The sequence below is a fragment of the Nyctibius grandis genome, chromosome 4 (genome assembly GCF_013368605.1).
Source record: "Nyctibius grandis isolate bNycGra1 chromosome 4, bNycGra1.pri, whole genome shotgun sequence".
Classification (NCBI taxonomy): domain Eukaryota; kingdom Metazoa; phylum Chordata; class Aves; order Nyctibiiformes; family Nyctibiidae; genus Nyctibius; species Nyctibius grandis.
The window spans coordinates 31,764,393-31,783,032 of record NC_090661.1 but is presented as its reverse complement, the minus strand read 5'-3'; the positions used below and the strand labels follow the sequence as shown (position 1 = coordinate 31,783,032).

General features: G+C 45.6%; 1 protein-coding gene across 6 annotated transcripts in view; it reads right to left on the bottom strand.

The window, feature by feature from the left end:
• Positions 1 to 18,640, bottom strand: part of DPF3 (double PHD fingers 3) — a 193,634-nt gene that overhangs the window by 93,690 nt on the left and 81,304 nt on the right. For 5 of the 6 annotated variants that reach the window (XR_011047938.1, XR_011047937.1, XM_068397953.1 and 2 more), the window contains exon 2: positions 6,324 to 6,484. Coding sequence is in view for 4 of the 6 variants with exons in the window: in XM_068397951.1 (XP_068254052.1) it covers positions 6,324 to 6,484 (161 nt within the window). In the remaining 2 variants the exon portion in view is untranslated. Of the gene's footprint in view, positions 1 to 6,323; positions 6,485 to 11,035; positions 11,141 to 18,640 lie in introns of those variants that run through there. The other variant, XM_068397952.1, reaches the window with a different exon arrangement.

The window sequence follows — 18,640 nt, the reverse complement described above, 5'->3', positions numbered from 1 at the left end:
AGAATCAGTGCTCCATTGCACAGGCCTCCACAGAGGAGTCATTTGAATGAAATACGCACCACAGCTGTGAGCATTTGTCCCAGACACAGAGGAGCAAGGATCTGTTGCAGTTTTGGGGAGCATCTGTTAATGTGGGTTCAATTATTGAGCGCTCTTATATGAATTAGCAATTCTGGATTCAGCCTGGACAGTGAAAGCCAACCACAAATGCTGAAAGCCCAACAAGAAACAAAGGAGGTATTCCTGGAAAGACAGAGGTGGGAAAGCCTCTTCCCTAGAGGATGTATAGCCCACTCCAGGTGGCAGATAGATCAATAAGAGATGGATGATCCAACATCCACCTCTATACCCCTTGAGGGAAGCTCTCTGTTCCTATTCACAATACCCTTGCTCATTAATATGCAGCCATCCAATGAACTTAAAGTATGTACCAGACCTTCATTTGATACATACCCATCAAATGCCACCTTCAGTTCTCCACCCTGACCCCCATCTGTCACTGTGCTGGCTCACATGAAGTGTGGATCACAGAATCACAGAATGTTAGGGATTGGAAGGGACCTCGAAAGATCATCTAGTCCAATCCCCCTGCCGGAGCAGGATTACCTAGACCATATCACACAGGAACGCATCCAGGCGGGTTTTGAATGTCTCCAGAGAACGAGACTCCACAACCTCTCTGGGCAGCCTATTCCAGTGTTTGGTTACCCTCACCGTAAAGAAGTTTTTCCTCATATTTAAGTGGAACCTCCTGTGTTCCAGCTTGCACACGTTGCCCCAGGTCCTGTCAAAGGATGTCACTGAGAAGAGCCTGGCTGCATCCTCATGACACTTGCCCTTTACATATTTATAAACATTAATGAGGTCACCCCTCAGTCTCCTCTTCTCCAAGCTAAAGAGACCCAGCTCCCTCAGCCTCTCCTCATAAGGGAGATGTTCCACTCCCTTAATCATCTTCGTGGCTCTGCGCTGGACTCTCTCTAGCAGTTCCCTGTCCTTCTTGAACTGAGGGTCCCAGAACTGGACACAATATTCCAGATGCGGCCTCACCAGGGCAGAGTAGAGGGGGAGGAGAATCTCTCTTGACCTGCTAACCACACCCCTTCTAATACACCCCAGCATGCCATTGGCCTTCTTGGCCACAAGGGCACACTGCTGGCTCATGGTCATCCTGCTGTCCACTAGGACCCCCAGGTCCCTTTCCCCTCCACTGCTCGCCAACAGGTCTGTCCCCAACTTGTACTGGTACCTGGGGTTATTCTGTCCCAGATGCAGGACTCTACACTTGCCCTTGTTATATTTCATTAAATTTCTCCCCGACCAACTCTCCAGCCTGTCCTGGTCTCTCTGAATGGCTGCGCAGCCTTCTGGTGTGTCAGCCACTCCTCTCAGTTTTGTGTCATCAGCGAACTTGCTGACAGTGCACTCTATTCCCTCATCCAAGTCATTAATGAATATATTGAATAGTGCTGGTCCCAGTACCGACCCTTGAGGGACTCCACTAGATACAGGCCTCCAACTAGACTCTGTCCCATTGACCACCACTCTCTGGCTTCTTTCCTTCAGCCAGTTCACAATCCACCTCACTACCCGATCATCCAGACCACACTTCCTCAGTTTAGCTGCGAGGATGCTGTGGGAGACCGTGTCAAACGCTTTACTGAAATCGAGATAGACCACATCCACAGCTTTACCATCATCTGTCCACCGGGTAACATCCTCATAAAAGGCTATCAGGATGGTTAAGCATGGCTTCCCCTTGGTGAAGCCATGTTCACTGCCCCTAATGATCCTCTTATCCTTGATGTTCCTTGAGACAGCACCAAGGACAAGTTGTTCCATTACCTTTCCGGGGATGGAGGTGAGGCTGACCGGTCTATAGTTACCCGGGTCCTCCTTCTTGCCCTTTTTGAAGACTGGAGTGACATTTGCTTTCCTCCAGTCCTCAGGCACCTCTCCTGTTCCCTACGACTTAGCAAAGATGATGGAGAGTGGCCTAGCAATGACTTTCGCCAGCTCCCTCAGCACCCGCGGGTGCATCCCATCAGGGCCCATGGATTTATGGATGTCCAGATTGCTTAATTGGTCCCTGACCCAGCTCTCATCAACCAAGACAGATTCCTCCTCTATCCTGACTTCTTCTGGAGCCTCAGGGGTCCGGGGCTCCTCAGGACAGCCTCCAGCAGTATAGACAGAGGCAAAGAAGGCATTCAGTAACTCCGCCTTCTTTTTATTCTCTGTCTCCAGGGCACCCACCTCATTCATCGGTGGGTCTACATTGCCTCTAGTGTTGGTTTTACCTGCAATGTATTTGAAGAAGCCCTTTCTGTTGTCCTTGACCTCTCTTGCAAGGTTTAATTCCAAGGAGGCCTTAGCTTTCCTAGTTGCCTCCCTACATCCTCTGACAACAGACTTATATTCCTCCCAAGTGGCCAGCCCCTCCTTCCATGATCTGTACACTCTCTTCTTCCACCTGAGTTTGCCCAGCAGTTCCCTGTTTAACTATGCAGGTCTCCTGGTACCCTTCCTTGACCTCCTACCTGTTGGGATGCTCCTATCTTGAGCTCGGAAGAAGCAGTCCTTGAATGCTAACCTACTATCTTGGGCCCCCTTACCTTCTAGTACCCTGTCCCATGGGATTTCCCCTAGCAATTGCTTGAAAAGGCCGAAGTTGGCCCTGCTGAAGTTCAGGGTTGTGATTTTGCTATCTATTCTGTTCCTGCCACATAAGATCCTGAACTCTACCATCTCATGGTCACTACAACCAAGGCTGCCCTCAACCTTCACCTCTTCAACCAGACCCTCCTTGTTAGTGAGGATAAGATCCAGCAACGCTCCTCTCCTAGTTGGCTCATCCATCATTTGCATCAGAAAGTTATCATCAATGCACTGGAGGAACCTCCTGGACTGAGGATGGCTGGCTGAGTAGGCCTTCCAGCAAATATCAGGGTAGTTGAAATCCCCCATGACAACCAGGCCCTGTAATTGTGAGACTGCTCTCAGCTGCCTGTAGAAGGCCTCATCAACCTCCTCATCCTGATCTGGTGGCCTGTAATAGACACCCACAACAGTATCATCCCTGCCAGCCTGCCCCTTAATTTGTACCCACAAACTCTCAACTCGCTCCTGATCCGCCCCTGGATAGAACTGAATACATTTTAGTTGCTCACTCACGTAAAGAGCAACTCCACCACCTCACCTTACTGGCCTGTCTTTCCTGAACAGGACATAGCCATCCATGACCACATTCCAGTCATGCGAGGTGTCCCACCAAGTCTCTGTAATTGCCACTAGACCGTAACCCCCCCGACCGAACATGGATTTCTAACTCCTCCTGTTTATTCCCCATGCTGCGTGCATTGGTGTACAGGCATTTCAGGGAGCGAGCTGAGCACACCGATTTCACCCCAGGGGGATGGGAGGCCTCCTGGTCTTCATCAATACTAGAGCGTTGCCCCAGTGGTGCAAGCCCAGCTACAACCCCATCCCCCTTCGAATCTAGTTTAAAGCTAGATCTTTGATTGTTTACACAAAGGAAGGGCAACAAGGAAAGGGTCAATTCCAAACGCTTTGAATCTAGCCCCTCCACAGTCGATCTTGCAGTGCATATGGAAATAATGCATATACAGGTCTTAGTGTCTTCAGTCCTGGCTCAGTTGTCTCTCCCTCTGGTGCCTTATAGGGCAATCAGAGAAGGTTCCAACCATTTGCTTATAGAGGAAATAGCAGAACCTGCAGTGAGTTATGTTGTTTATCTCATTAGCGTAGGACAGTCATAACTCAAAGCTCCTGTGAAAGGACAGGGGAGGAGGGAAAAATAAGAAGGGAGTCATGTGCAGTATTGTGTGAAATTAACCCTGAACTGTTTATCATGGGATGCAGTTTTCTGACTCCTTTAACAAAGAGGACAGCAAGAAACCATTTCAATATGCTGAGAACCTGACTCTCCTCTGTTTTTCAAGCCCTCCGTAAGTGAAAAGAGGTCCTGGAGCTTTGCCATTTGTCTTTATAGAGTTTTTCAGGTTAGGGATAGTAAATGGCAGTGAACACAGCACACAAGACAGATACCAAGGTGGCTGGCAGACAATTTTCAGAGCCCTTCAATATGGGCGTAAGCTCATTGTGTACAGCCTGAAAACAGGCATGCGAAAACTGTAGAGGGATGCTTTGACCCACCATAATATTACAACAAATAGATGATGCAAAGACACCCAAGGGAGCATTAAATGGACTAATAAAAATCAAGAAAGAGGAGAGCAAATATGGGGGAGGAGGGCTGCTTCACTTCGCACTGATTATTCTAATTCAAAATAATAAAGGCATCAGATTTGGTGGCCGATGCAGATGCAGGAGGCTCGTTTCACTTAAGACTCTCTGTGAAGAATGTTCCTCCATTAGTTCCGACTGCAGACTTGCAGGAGACATGCCACTGATCCCCTTTTGCAGGGTAAGCTGACAAACTGTTCACTATCAGAAGCGAGGAAAGACAGACTTGCACAGTGAATTTGCTCAAGGTAGTCCAGAGAGCTTGTGGCTGAGAAAGACGAAGCATTAAGACCTCTTAGTTCCTGGTGTGATACTGTAACACTGTTACGATGATCTCTTCTCTAAGTGCAGAGACATCAATGAGACCCATACAAGACTACCTATGTCTATCTTCGTAGCAGATGCTCTTGCCAAAACATTACTTGTGGATATAGTGGATATATACCTACTTATGACTGCGTTCAAAAGGATAAAAATAGCAGCACCTTACTCATAACCAGATGCTACAAGAACAGAAATTCTTTGGGTAAACGGATTAGCAAAAAAAAAAAAAAGAAAAGCTAGCTTTGCCAAAGCATAATCTCTTAGGAATGGGGAATTTTCAGCTGAAACAAAAACTCAACTGTGGTCATGAAGCAACCTACAAAAGAAGGGTTAGCCCAGAACCTCAGACAACTCCCAGCTTGTAAACCACATTCAGCAGTCCCAGATTACCCTTGTAGTTTTGGCAGCTGAAACATTCTCAGTGTATTTTCAACACTGGTAAAACACCTGTTGTCTCCTGAACCAGAAGTGACTGCATTTTACCACAGAAGAGTTTTCTGATAGCGCCAAAAGACAATACTAAAGCTACTTTGGGTATTTTAGGAATAAGAGCAGTGGAAGGATCCTTCCTTCAGTATATCCTAGGAAACGGAGAGAGAAAGTTTCAGCCAGGCACTCTTCAGAGGCAGCAATTGCTTTCTTAGTCTTCCCAAAGGAGGGGAGGGAAATATCCTGTGTGTTCCTCCCACTCCACCTCCTGCAAACTGGCCAGTGGAGGATGTAAGAGCAGGCTGCACCTTCCCATAATTCCAGATCTGGAGTTTGAGGGGTTTTTTCAGCATGGCTTACAGGAACTGACATGTGTATATGCACACATGTGCATGTCGTGCTTCCGGTGCCCATGCACCCTAGCCCTCTCCCTGCCTGGATTCTCTGGTCTGCACTGAAAAAAACAGAAAAATACAAACACAGTTTGGTGCTGGCAAAAAAACCTGTTCCCTGAGCTAATGGTGGGTCAGATACTGAGCCATACTCCAGCAGAATTCCCACTAGGGTTCCAGAGGACTTCTGTCTGAGTAACATCTCCAGTCTTTGAACTGGTGACTGTCTTTTGCCTTTCAAACAAGCATTTCCGATGGATTTACTCTAACAAAGGAAAGACAGACCAAAGTCTACAAAAATAACAGTGCTCTTTTCCCTTGAGCCTCACTGAGCTTTGGAACAGGCATTAGCCAAAGCTCTTTAAGGACATACATCAACTTCTTTCTCCACCTGAGGAAACTGCGGCTCCAGAACTGTTATCCAAGTAACTTGTCCAAAGGAGAACCAGGAGTTGCAGGTATATTTCTAACCATCAGAACAACGTTCATTCCAATAACTGGACTGTCCTATATTTTGCCTCGGCTTTATATCCTTTCCAATATAATTCCTTATTTTCAGCATTCATCTGAGAAACTCCCACCTCCACCTCTCTACCCTGAAGATAATTCCAGTCCTGCTTAGAGCAGGCCATTGTGTCTTCTGCTACAGACTGGGATCAATAGCATTAAAAGAGCTACAACGATGCAGCCTTAGAAACTACCATGTCAGGCACTTCTTTGGGTCGAGTCAGAATAATTAGGATGAGCTCTCTGCAGTTACCAAAGGAAATCCCCCGCAGGCACAGAGGTTTAGGCAGCTTCTCTTCTGCGTGGCCTGTAGCAGGTTTGAGCTCCTATTAATTAAACCCCATGAGGGCTCAGTGGCCAGCCCTCCATACATGCATGTGCATACACAGACACAACACTACCAACCTGGTCCCCTGTGCCTCTTCTCCATCCAGATGTAGCAGTTGTTCTGAGCTACCCCAGTTTGTGAATCCAGGAAGGGAAGGCGGACGCTTCGCTCAGCACACAGCCGAGAGTTGTAGCTGCGACAGTGCTCAATTGCTTCTTTGTAGAACTGGTCCCCGAGTCTGCCAAAAAAGACAGTGCAGAGAGTAAGATTGCACTGCCCCTTCAAACAAGACTAGGAAAAAGGGGACATGAGGTTGGTTTAAAAATGGACAAGCAGAAAAACTTTCCCTGAACACGCGCAAAGCTTGCTGACATGAGACACTGCTGAAGCAGATCATGCAGAAAGTGCCACCAAAAGATCAGACTCTCAGGAACTGGACACAGATCTTTTCAGTAGTGGCACAGCTACTGAATGAGCAAATGATGAAACCACGTTGGCCCATGACCCTGGGTCAGGCAACATATACACCACAGTGACCTCATTCTATTGTTTCTCTTCCCCCATATTTTGTCCAGCCAATTCAGCAAACCAGTCATTTCAATCCTAAGTCACAGCAACTTCTGCAGTATATTTTGGGCAACCAGAAAGCCAGCCAAGTTTAGAAGAACTTCACTCCAGCATTTCTGGTGTCAAAGAGCCCGTAAGAGCAAAGGACATAGTCCTCGTATTGTGTGCTTCTGAGGCATGAAAACACACCCCTTAACAACTAGGGCCATGTCTGCAATGGTCAGACTAGACATTTTGTCATAACCCTTCCGGAGTTTTCTACAGGCAAGCCTGAGGCACCAACAGCAGCAGGCTACAATGGCAACTGGTATGATCCAGCATGGTAAGTGCTGCTTTCCTCTGGAGCCCAATGGGAGGAACGGTTCTAAAGACAATGTCACTTATTTCATAAATAACTATTTGTTCAAAAACTCTATAGAATCTTCATCTTCCCTTGAGAAAGGCTTAAAAACTCTTCCTGCTGGAGATTACCAAAGTCCTCCCTCCAAATTTTTCTAAACAAGGAAAAGCATCAAAGTAGAGCTACCCTGAGGACACAAAGCAGCTGTCATGCTGGAGCACTGCAAAGTAGGTGGGCCACACTGCTGAACCTCATTCTTGATCTATTGTCAAGGTGAAATTCAGTCGTGACATGAATAGCTAGGAAAGCTACCCATTAGGGGTAAGTTCATTAGAAAATAGGAGTAGAGTGATATATAGCATAACTTGCTCTGACTCTGATATTCATTAGTGTGCAAAAAGAGTATAGCATGCACAGCAAGGGAGCCGAAGGGATGCATGCACAGAGATAAAAGAGGCTCCCTTTCCTGTTCTGTTAGTTGCTTTCCCTGCTACCCTCTTCCATAGGCACAATTGGCATTTTAAAAGTATAGTCCTGCACACCTCTGAATGTCAAATCGGTGCAAATTTTTCTGGTTTACCATCTGTGTCTTTTTTTCTGACTCACGTCTTTTAAGTCACTCCTCGGTTTCACCTTATGACTTCCCTCGGAGCCATACTCTTTTCCCCTGGGCTGTACTGGCCCAATATCCTCTCGCTGGCAGGGGCCAACAGCAGAGGCTCAGGGAAGAACACAAGAGCAGGGCAAATACAGAGGGATGTGCCTCTAGTTCCCCCTTCTCACTTCTGATGATCAGAACTTAACTTCCCTGAGTCTCAGGTCACCCACTTGTGGGGATATCATGTTTAATAGACCTTGATGAATCTTTCTTCCACGAATTTATCCAACAAACTCTTCAACCCACTTATCTTTTTTGTACCTAAAGTGTTGTGGGGCAATGAGTCCCACCGCTGGAACTTTTTTTCCTGTGAAAAAAGCCTTTCCTTATGCTTGTTTTAAGCCATATCTCAATTATTTACAATTACAAGTCCATAAGTCTCTCACAAAGCTTCCACCAGGTCATTTCTCTAATGAGCAGAGGGTATCCAGCATGCTGAGCCCCTGGATGTGGAACGTGCACCATGGCTGGATGCTGGAGCCCACCAGCTTCCTGCTGCTCTCTGCCACTCTGACTTCAGTGGCTGCATTTCAGTGTCCCCAAGGGAGAGAAGGGGCAGTCCTCCACAAGCAGGAATTGCACACAGGAGTCAGCACATCCTTTGGCTACAGAGACTTTCTAAGGGTTGCTCAGTGGTTTCGTGCAGCAGGGACATCTGTGTGAATGTGGTGCCTCACAGCCCTGTCCCCTGCCCGCTACCCACCAGCTCCTGGGCAGCAGCTGGTGCAGGCATCTTTGCAGGGCAGCTGAAGGAGAGAGCTCTCTGGACTGCACAAGCGAGCGGAGGGCAGAGCCATGTACAGCAAGATCCCTCCGGACACTGAATCCCTCGCAATGACCTCAAACCCCTTTTTCCATAGAAAGGCAGTGGGGGAGGGAAAGGGAGCAGAGGAGAAAGGAAAAGATAAGCTGCACTACTATACAAAGAATGTGACTAGGAAGAAATGAAAGCTTATTAAAAGCTGTAATTGAAGTTGTACACTTGTGTAATCAAAGTCAGTAAATAAGGAGACTCCAACTGATCAAAGATTAACAGCTCTTTCCACAAACACTTGAGCTGCCACAGAGCTATGTCAGATTCCCCCTGTATTAAGCCAGGGATGTTCACTAACTCCAAGGAGTTTACTGGAAGGAAAAGCGCAGCTGTGTGACAACAACCTGACACAACTGCATAGGTTTTTCTTATGCTAAAAATTACTCCAGTCATTAGAATATGCACACCACAAAGCATCCGCATGAACAAAACCAATAGGTCTTAGCAACCCAGATATAAGATCTGGCTGGAGATGACCTCACTTTCCACCTTCTTCTAAGACTGAACATAACTATAAATCTTAGAAAGTTAAAATATTTGGCTTTACATGACACTGTCAAGTAGGGTATAAGATTAAATTTCAGATATTTCTAAGAGAGAGAAAAGGGTTTTTGAGATCCTAATTGCAGAGAAACTACCAAGTTAATGGGTCACATTGACTCTTGACACAATCTTGTAGTCTTGCTGTTTCATTATATTTATTTTAAAGATTTTAAATATGCATCTTTTGCCTTAAAGAAAAATAATAATTTAGGAGAAGCATTTAGTCACCTCCATACTTCAAGAAAGCTTGCCTTGGCCTCACTACAGCAAGCATGATCAAAAACCCCAGCCCCTAAGTATTCACTGGGAAGGTCAGTATTCAGATACTGGGACCTTGAGGGCTTCTCTGACTTACTTACATTCTGAATGGAATTTTTAAAAAGTGGCAAATAATCAAATATAGGGAAGTAAAGAAACAATATTTCCTCATGACAGTCATATCTCTGTGGAAAACAGCTTCCCTGCAATTACTTTTGGGTGGTTGGTTGTTTTGTTTTACCACTAGTCTTCAATGGAGTGACTCTGACTCGTTCCAAATTTCAGTTAGGTTGTTTTTAAGGAACTTTAAACTTAGAGATATTTTTTTTGTTTTCGGTGCTACATATCCAAACACAGCATATTTTATCTTATGCAGGAAAACCAGAAAGTATTATTAGAATTGGAGCAAAAAAAGGAAAGTATGGTCCTATCGTGCTCATCACTGTGGAGTCACTGAGGTGGGACAAAACCCAGCCCTCTCCCAGGAGGTTTACAATAGAGCCGGAGAACAGAAAAGGGCAGGAATAAGACTGGAGAGCACATGAGCTCAAATGAAACTCAAATGGATCAGCTGAGTTTGAGCACATGAGATAGACAAAGAGAAAAAAAATAAATGGACAATATTAATAGTAAAAAGTTTATCATGTGTCAGAAAGATTAATTATCTGACGTTACATGCTCATAGTTTTTCCAAGCTGTGTGGCTATGGAAGACTTACACTTCATCTCCTGAAAAAATATCTGTAAAAACTATGGGGAATTTCTGCATTATTTTTATGAAAAGTATGTATGAGTCAGTGCTGTGCAGTGACTGATGGCAAGGGTCGATTCTTCCCTTTGGACACAGGAGTGAAAGGTCACACAGACTTGTCTAGATTGATATTAATGACACAAAATCATCAGCATATGTGTAGATTTCAAAGATGCTGAGGAAAAAAAAAGCAAGGGGCAGACATGAACAACTGCTGGCCAAGAAAGGCAAATCATTCTGAAAGCAGCACGACTGGAAATACAGAATAAAGTTGTCAGCACACTGCAAAAAACACAGAGCCCCTCAGTGTCGGGCCACAGGTGAAACCCCACATGCCTGGGACAGGCGGGCTGGTGACACCGCTGGCACACGCGCAGGCTTTGCATTTACATTCCAGCCCGAGGACACTAAAATAACCCATTTCTGGCTGACTAATAAAAGCTTCCTGGTTTGGAAAAGAGCAACCCATGCTATTGCAGTCTTCTGCAAGGCTACATAGGAGGGTGTCACGGCCTGAATTAGATTCTGGACTCTGAGAAGATTCTTTGCGATCCCAGAGAGCGACATTAAGACACAAACGAGGTCAGATGCTGCCACTCAGACCGCTTTATTGAACAAGAGGGCAGAGAGAAAACGAAGCGATAGGAAAGGTAGGAAGTGAGAGGAGAAAACTAAGCAGGAGAGTGGAGAGAGCAGCAGGGTTAGTCACCACCACGGACCCAGCGGTGTTCCGGGGTGCACAGACGAAGAAGCAGCAGAAGTAGGCGCCGCCTGGAGGGGGAGGGAGGCAGCAGCTGCAGCAAAGCAGGCGGGGGAGAAGCTGGCATCAAGTAGGGGGAAGCAGGCAGGAAGTAAAGACCCTGCAGCTGGTCCATGGGGTCCTTTTTTATGGAGAGAGGGCGGGCGTGCGCACGTGCTTCATCCAATGGGCAGGTGTCTCCATGCTGCCTCGTCCAACAGGTGCGTGCCTCCATGCTGGTCTCCTCCAATGGATGCGTGCCCACGGGCCTCGGCAACAGAGCTTGTAACAGTTGACAGGTACAGGTAGTCATGTACACGATTGCAAACTTCGAGACATTTATCGGCTATTTTATGGTCACCCACAGAGGGATGTCTAGTAGGAGTTAGGGGCTCTTTTTTGGTGAAAAAGGGTGGGACTGAAACTAAACAGCAGGCTCAGAGCAGCGGAAGAGTAACGTGAACAGGGGGGTGAGCACTCTGAAAGACGCCCCAGACACCACCAGACCCGCAGGTCCTGGGGCAGTTATGTGAGGCTGGTGCAATTCTACACAGCCTTGCAGGTAGTTACTGGCCTGAGAGCACGCACCAGGAGGGAGGATCAGAACCCATGACTTTCATGAGGTCACTGTCCTTTTAAGCATTAAGAAACTGAGGTTTTCTATCATGGAATCAGGTCAGCTAATAACAAAGTCAGAGAAGAACAACTCTTCCCTTCTCTCAACCTTTGCCTGCCTGCTCTAACTAGACCATAGGATTTCTGAGAGGACTCCAACTTAACTACTTTTCGTACACAGTACCTAGTGCCATGACTCTTCTGTCTAGGCCTGCCTTAAACAAAATAAACCAACAAGAACTGGCCTGGCTTGTAAGCCTGTAAGTTAGCAACAAGGACCAAGAGCCTGGCTTTACTCCAGCTGCTTCAGAACGCTGGTTTCTCTGCTGACAAAGGGTCCTGAGGGGCCCTGAAAGCAACAGAGCAGCTCTCCATCACTACTTTCCAGCCCATCCTGCAAAGTCCCAGCTATTCAAGTGCGCTACGCCTTTTAGAAAAGCTGCAAAATGGGCAGGATCTAGCACACCCCTCCTGCAGTGCCCATCACATTTTAAGTTAGGATCCAGAGAAGGAGAGCACTCACTGAAGACATATAACTTGCCAAGCTCAACCGTGATTACAGGCCCCTATGGCCCCTGGAAAACTTGTATAATGAAGAACCAGTCCTCCTTAAGGGCAGCTCTGAAATTTCCACCAGATCCTTTGAGTATGAATCCAGATTGTCTCCAGTTCCTGAGGCCAGGCCCCTTTCTAGTCATTTCCCTCTAAAACCATGCTCACTACATGACTAGGCAGGTAAAAAGCTGATAGCACAAAAAGAAATGACTAATCACGTAACAGAAAGCAACAGAGCTTTCCTTCTGAAGTTTGCAATGGTCCCCAGCCATGATCAAAAATGTGGGACTTGCTCTCCTCAAGACCATGGAGTTTCCACTTACTATACTTTTAGCCTCTAGTCTTACATTTTAGATCATTTGACACTGTGAGGAACACTGAGGACAACTGAAGAGACATTTTAAATCAGAAATTGTTCTTCAGCAGCACTGCCATCCAGTTTCAAACTGGGCAAGATCTGAGAAGTGGTGGGAGACAAGTGATGCAACGTGGCTTCAGAAGATACTCCGCACTCTCCTTTTAGAGACATTCATGAATGAGTCTGGAAGTGAAGCACCAGTGGGGTCTTGGGTCTTCTCACAAAGATGGACAGAGACTAAGAAGTCATGCAGATGCTACCTGAGCTGTCAGCTGCCTGTGACACTGCAGACCAAGAGCTACAGCTTGACCAACCGCATGTCTTGGCAAGCGCTGAGAGAATTGCACTGAGCTGGCTACGCTTGTTCCTTTCCAGCAGATCCCAGGAGGCCCCTGACAGGCGGTTGCTCCTCCTCTCCATGAGCCTTGACATGAAGAATGCCACAGGGCTCAATTCTTCCACCACTTCTATTTAATATCTATGCAAAACCTCCAGGGAATATGATGAAGTGTAATGGGCAGCAATGCCAGCCATTACATTGACGACACGCAGCTTTATGTATCTTTTCCCTGTCACGCAGACGGCACTCTTCCAAATCTCTCGGTGTTGAAAGGAAGGGTAGCATGGCTGGCAGAGGCTGAAGTCAGAAGAGATAGTAGTGAGGCTGGCTGGAAGTGGGAAATGTTACAAACTACGAGCTAATGTTGTTTAAGATTCAAAGACAGACACTAATGTACACAATCTAATACACACAATCATCAAAAGGGCCTTCCTCTCTTCCTACCCCCACCCCCCAGCCAGCATAATTTTCTTTTCAAGCAGTGGTCTGGCCATGCTCATGTGTGTTTTTCACATCTGGACTGGCCTACTATGACTCTCTACCTTAGACCAGATAAGCAACGAAGACAGAGCTAGTTGCAAACCTGTGGTACCTACCCTATCACATAGCAAGCCAAAGAGATCAGTAGTCCCCAGCCTGTCCTCCATTCTGATTTCCTCATGCACTCTGAAACACCACTGGTTTTCACAAAGAGACAGGGGGCTAAGTTCAAGCCGCTTGAACAGCTGTCTCTCCTTTCTAGACTCAGAAGAGCAGATGCAACTGGAAACCTGTGCTTAACAGAGCCCAGTATCACCAGACTCCTGCAGCATTTTCAGACAGCAGACCCCCAGCTCCAGAGGATCTTCTCAGAAGAGATGAAGTATTCTGCTCTGCTCATCCTCACATTACATTGTAGGATGCTAACACAACATTCATCAAAAGATTGAAGCAAAAGAAAATATGACATATTCAAGAGTATCAGACCACTATTAAGCATTAAACAACAAAGGACTGGCTGGGCCCATCCTTTGGCTGTACTCTCTGGAACTTCTAGTCTATAGGCAGGTCCTAAATGCTACAATCATGCACTCTTTGCGACTGCAGAGAGGTAGGATACCAAGACTCAACAGAAATACAGAATGGCTTTCCTGACATTAGGTGAAGCGTAACAGATTGCTCAAAATCCTACCACAAAATCTGAGGGCAAGCCAGAAAGTGCAGGAATGTGCAGATTCAGTTTTCTCATAACGGTCAGTTGCGTCTGTCCCTGCACGACATCTTCTAATGATGTAAGGGGTGTGAATGTGAGCAAAGGCAAAACAGGATTTCCAGATGGGTTACAGAATGACTCAAACTTTCTGGGCTTTCCGTTTTTTAACATAAATTGGCAGCTCTGTAAAGACCCACAAACATGTCTATCCTAGACTCTCCAAGAGTCAGAGTCATTGAGGCATCTATTTCATTTCTATAGATATTGTATAATTTCACCTGATGGACAAAAAGAGACCTGTATAACTTCCCTCAGCATGGGAATCAGCAAAAAAAAACATGGCTAGCAGAACTGTTTCAGTAGTAGACAGAGTACACACATCAGACCACAAAGCAGTATACAGCTGCAAGCAGAGACGGTGTTGCTGGAGCAGCAATAATCGAAGAGTAAATGGAAGGAAAGGCTTGCAAGGAGAGTTAATGCCTTTCCTTGGAAGAACTCATACAGCCAGGTCAAAATAGGCAAGCTTTCAAGCACTTGTTCAAAAGTACTGTGCCAGGTGCATAGACTGTATGCGGTGCAAGAGATGACGAGCCATCAGGGAGCTGATGACAAGTTCCTGAGTCAGCACTGGCACAGCACAGACATTACAGCAGTCAGGGAGATGCCCTGAGTTATGAGTCTAGGTTGAATCCTAGACCAGTGAAAGAGCAATGTGAGATTTTTCCAGCACCCTCCTCTGAGCACCCAGCATTAGCCCATCCCCTTTGTGCAGAAGGGCAAAGGAATCCCCTTTTGCCAAGTATTTCTCAGCAGACTTCCCCTGGTGGGTTGGAAATCCCTACTGGCTATTTGCAGCCAGAATCGACAGGCTTCCCACTGCTTGAATCATGGTGTGATGCTGAATCATAACAGAGAACCCGGCCTCATAGAGTGAGCTAAGTTCACTACTCTGGAAACAGTCTTGGACTGTAATTTAATCCGGTGTGAAACTACAGGTATCATCTCATGCAAAAAAAAATATCTGTCTTTGAAGAAAAATGATAAAAAGTAGGTATATGTCACAGTTACAATCTGGGGAAAATTGATCTGATTAGCCCCATCCTTACAAGTACTGTGGAAGTATAAGAGCTCTGCCATCATTTCCATTTAAAGAAAAGACACAACAGCACAAGTTAATACTGCCAAGAAGAGTGTGATACATCAGGGTATTTCACTGACAGCAGCCTGCAGGTCAAATCTGGCTTTCAGAGTCAAGAGCTGCTGCCATCTTTGTGCAGGAAGAAGGACCCGAGCTGGAGGTGCTCCTCTTCCTGCAGCTGTGCATTCCCACACAGGGCCTGCAGCAATGTTCCCAGCTCTTAAAGCCAAAAAGGCGGGATCATTATGCCCACCTTACTCAGCAGTTAACATGCAGAGTTGTTGGCTAGATAAAACAGGTATCTGTGTATGGTACAAGATGATGTGTGCTTAGATGAGGTATTTCAGAAGATTAATTTCTCGGCCCCATTCAAATATACTGGACCGTGAACAATTATACTATGGTGCTTGTGGTAATTTGTCCACTTCCCCTCTTACTTATCCTCCATTTCCATGGAGAGGTAACAGCAGCAGTTTCCATGCCACATACCAGGCTATCTAAGGTGTTTCCAGAGACAGACATTGCCTACAAATTCTATTAGACTCAGCACAGCGACCAATTAAGTTAATCTCAGAGGCAGACTCCTTGGGGATATCTCAGAGCATCTATTCTTTCTCAGGACAGGGTTTCTGTTTTAAAGAGATGCAGCATCATCCAATTAAATGAACAACAGGTGTGAAAGGTAATAACCTAGACCTCTTCCATATCTGAAGACAGCAGTCAGAATTCAGCTTGGTCCTAACCTCTCCCAAAAGGTCAAAAATTCTCTCCAATTACTAAAGGAATGAACTAATGAAAACTCCAGCAACAATATTAGATTGGACATGGCAACATCCAAGAGATTTTTTTATATATTTTTACAGAAGCATCTCAAGCTGCTGGGGCTTGGGGTCACCAGAAGTCTGTTCAGCTTAGTGCAATCATAGCCTTAGGGGCCAGATGTAGTCAAAGACAAAGTCTATCCATTCAATTTCCTCAGTCCTGATTTCCCACAGTGGACCTATCTTTCGCATTCTTACAACCAGGAGAAAGGTAGATTAGTAAAAAACGTAATGTGTCTTCCGAGCTGGCACCGGGAAGCTAGCAAACCAGAGTTCTACAAATGACTCTGCCACCGCTTCCTTTGTAGCTGTAACAGTTCCCCTGCAGAACACGGGTAACACCCTACACTTACCTCGCTAACAAATCGTGTGCATTACTTTAGGCCCTGTCTATACTAAAAGATGCTCAGATCATAGACATCCTCTCCCAGCTCTAGCTGTGCTGGCTGAAAATATCACCCATCCCCTCCTACTCTGCTGCTTTTCGCTGCTTGTCTCCTACAGTTACTGCTCCCGCACCTCCGCCAGTAGCAATGCTTGTGTGAGTGCTCCCTGATCTCCTTCAGGCAAGGCCATTTGATCTCTTTGAGCAAAAACAGCTGACGTTGCCTGGAGGAGCTGAGGGTGAGCTCACAAACCCCCTTCTGCCACCAGAGGCAGCCTCCAGCAGTACAACCAGCTTGGGTTAGTCAAGCAGCACACTTGTTTGTTTGTAATGGGAAAAAGGCTGTCCACACCATCAGTGGTGACAGCTATCTCACTCAGCACAGCCCTCTCGGGAGACACAGCATATACAAATGGAAGAAGTTTTTCCTTACCACCAACATTACATCATCGGCCCAAATGCCATTAGCTAAGCCGACGAGCAGTTCTTTTCATGTGTCTCTATGTATCTCATCTTTCATGAAGCCATGTATCTCCATCAGATCCTAACAGGCAGTGAGATGCCAGGAAAGAGCATGAGGGTTTTGCATGCTTTTAGCTGTGTCAGAGTTGCAACTGTCCACACTCTACAGCTCAGTCCTGGTCTGAATGAACTCTGTTAGCCCTCTTGGAAGTTCCCAGGCTGGGATTTCCCCTGCACCTTGTGCAGTTATTTAGTAGACAAATATACAGTGCCATTCAATCCATATGGCAGAATTTAGAAAAGATTATAATAATCACGCAAGTAGAAGAGTAGTAGCAATGTTCCTAAATGGCAAGCAAGCTTCCCTACCACACAGAACTGTAATTAGATTAATATTTTAGGTACTTCCTGTCCTTTGACTAGAAAGAGTTAGTGAGCTTACATTTTTCTGCTGACTTGCCTCTTTTGTGGGAACCTTGTATCTCCTGCTGCAAAGGAAATCCCGCTACAGGAAACAATCCATTTTGCTCAGGTGAAAATTGTCACACAAGTAGCAAAGCAGAGATTTATATAGATGTAGAATAAAACCACGTAATTATTAGAGTTTACTTTGCCTCTGAGGTCATCCTTGGAAAATAAAAATCAGCTCTAGCCAATACTTTAAAGATAAAGTTACTAATCTTGAATGGGTAGCATTTCCAGTTCCTCAGTCACGATACGTATGACAAATAGAATACACATGTAAGAAAACACAAAAATCTACTCTACCCAGTCAATAATTATTAATCACACAAAACACTTAAAATGGGAAATCGTATTTTCTGTTCTCTACAAAGTCATCTTAAGCCTAGATAATTAAGTTTATGTTTTTTGAGTTATTATTTCTCTTGTATACACAGGAACAATCATTCTGTTACTTGTATAAATCTACTGACTTCAGCAGATGTACAGCAGGGATATACTTGACTCATGCTACATAGGGGAATTCCCAAGAGGACTGTGAATTAGATTTCCTTTTCTCACCTCCTTCCCCCAGTTCTACCCACAAATGGAAGTAGGGCAGATTACGGGCATTCCTATGCTGAAGTATCATTGTTAGTTCTCAAAAAGGAACGGTAGAAGTTAGAAGTGAGAGGTGAAACAGATGCACTGTGTCCTCCAACACATCATCTCACAGTTTCCTCAGCAAAACGAATGCTGTGTATTAACAGCACACTTGAACTAACTCAAAGGTCTAGGCACAGAATCTTCTGCACCTGGAGCACATCCCATGGGAGCAGAGAAAACCATCATTGCAAACACACACATTGCTTTAACTCTGAGAAGTGATGTTTCAAACACCTGTGCCCTTTTTTCTATAGATACTTATGCAGCATATAAGAGGAACTGTTTGATAAAGTCAAGAAAAAGCACTTGCCACAACTAGCTTTCAGAAACTCAAATATCTGATGGTTGTTCCCCTATACATCAACTTTCCTTGCACATGTTTTTCTTCTGGCTTGCCTCCTGTTCTCAGCACCACCTTAATTCAAGTATCAGATTGAGGTGGTGATTACAGTACAACAGTTAAAGCACATAGAAAAGCCTTGTAATTGACTTAGCAATTAGCAAAGCTTGCAGAAGTGTGTTGCTGCGATTATCACTGCACAATAAAGATCCTCTCTTCTGCTCAAACAACTTACTCTTTTGGCAAGTTTCACTATTCTTAAAGACTCCAGCTGTTTAATGCATATCCCAATCATGCTAGGGCAGATCTTAGATCCATCTTTGGCCCTGTGTGTTCACTGAGGTCTTCAAAGACTCATGATGAACCCTGCCTGTGGCCAAGCATCAGGTCCCAGTTCAGCAAAGCACCT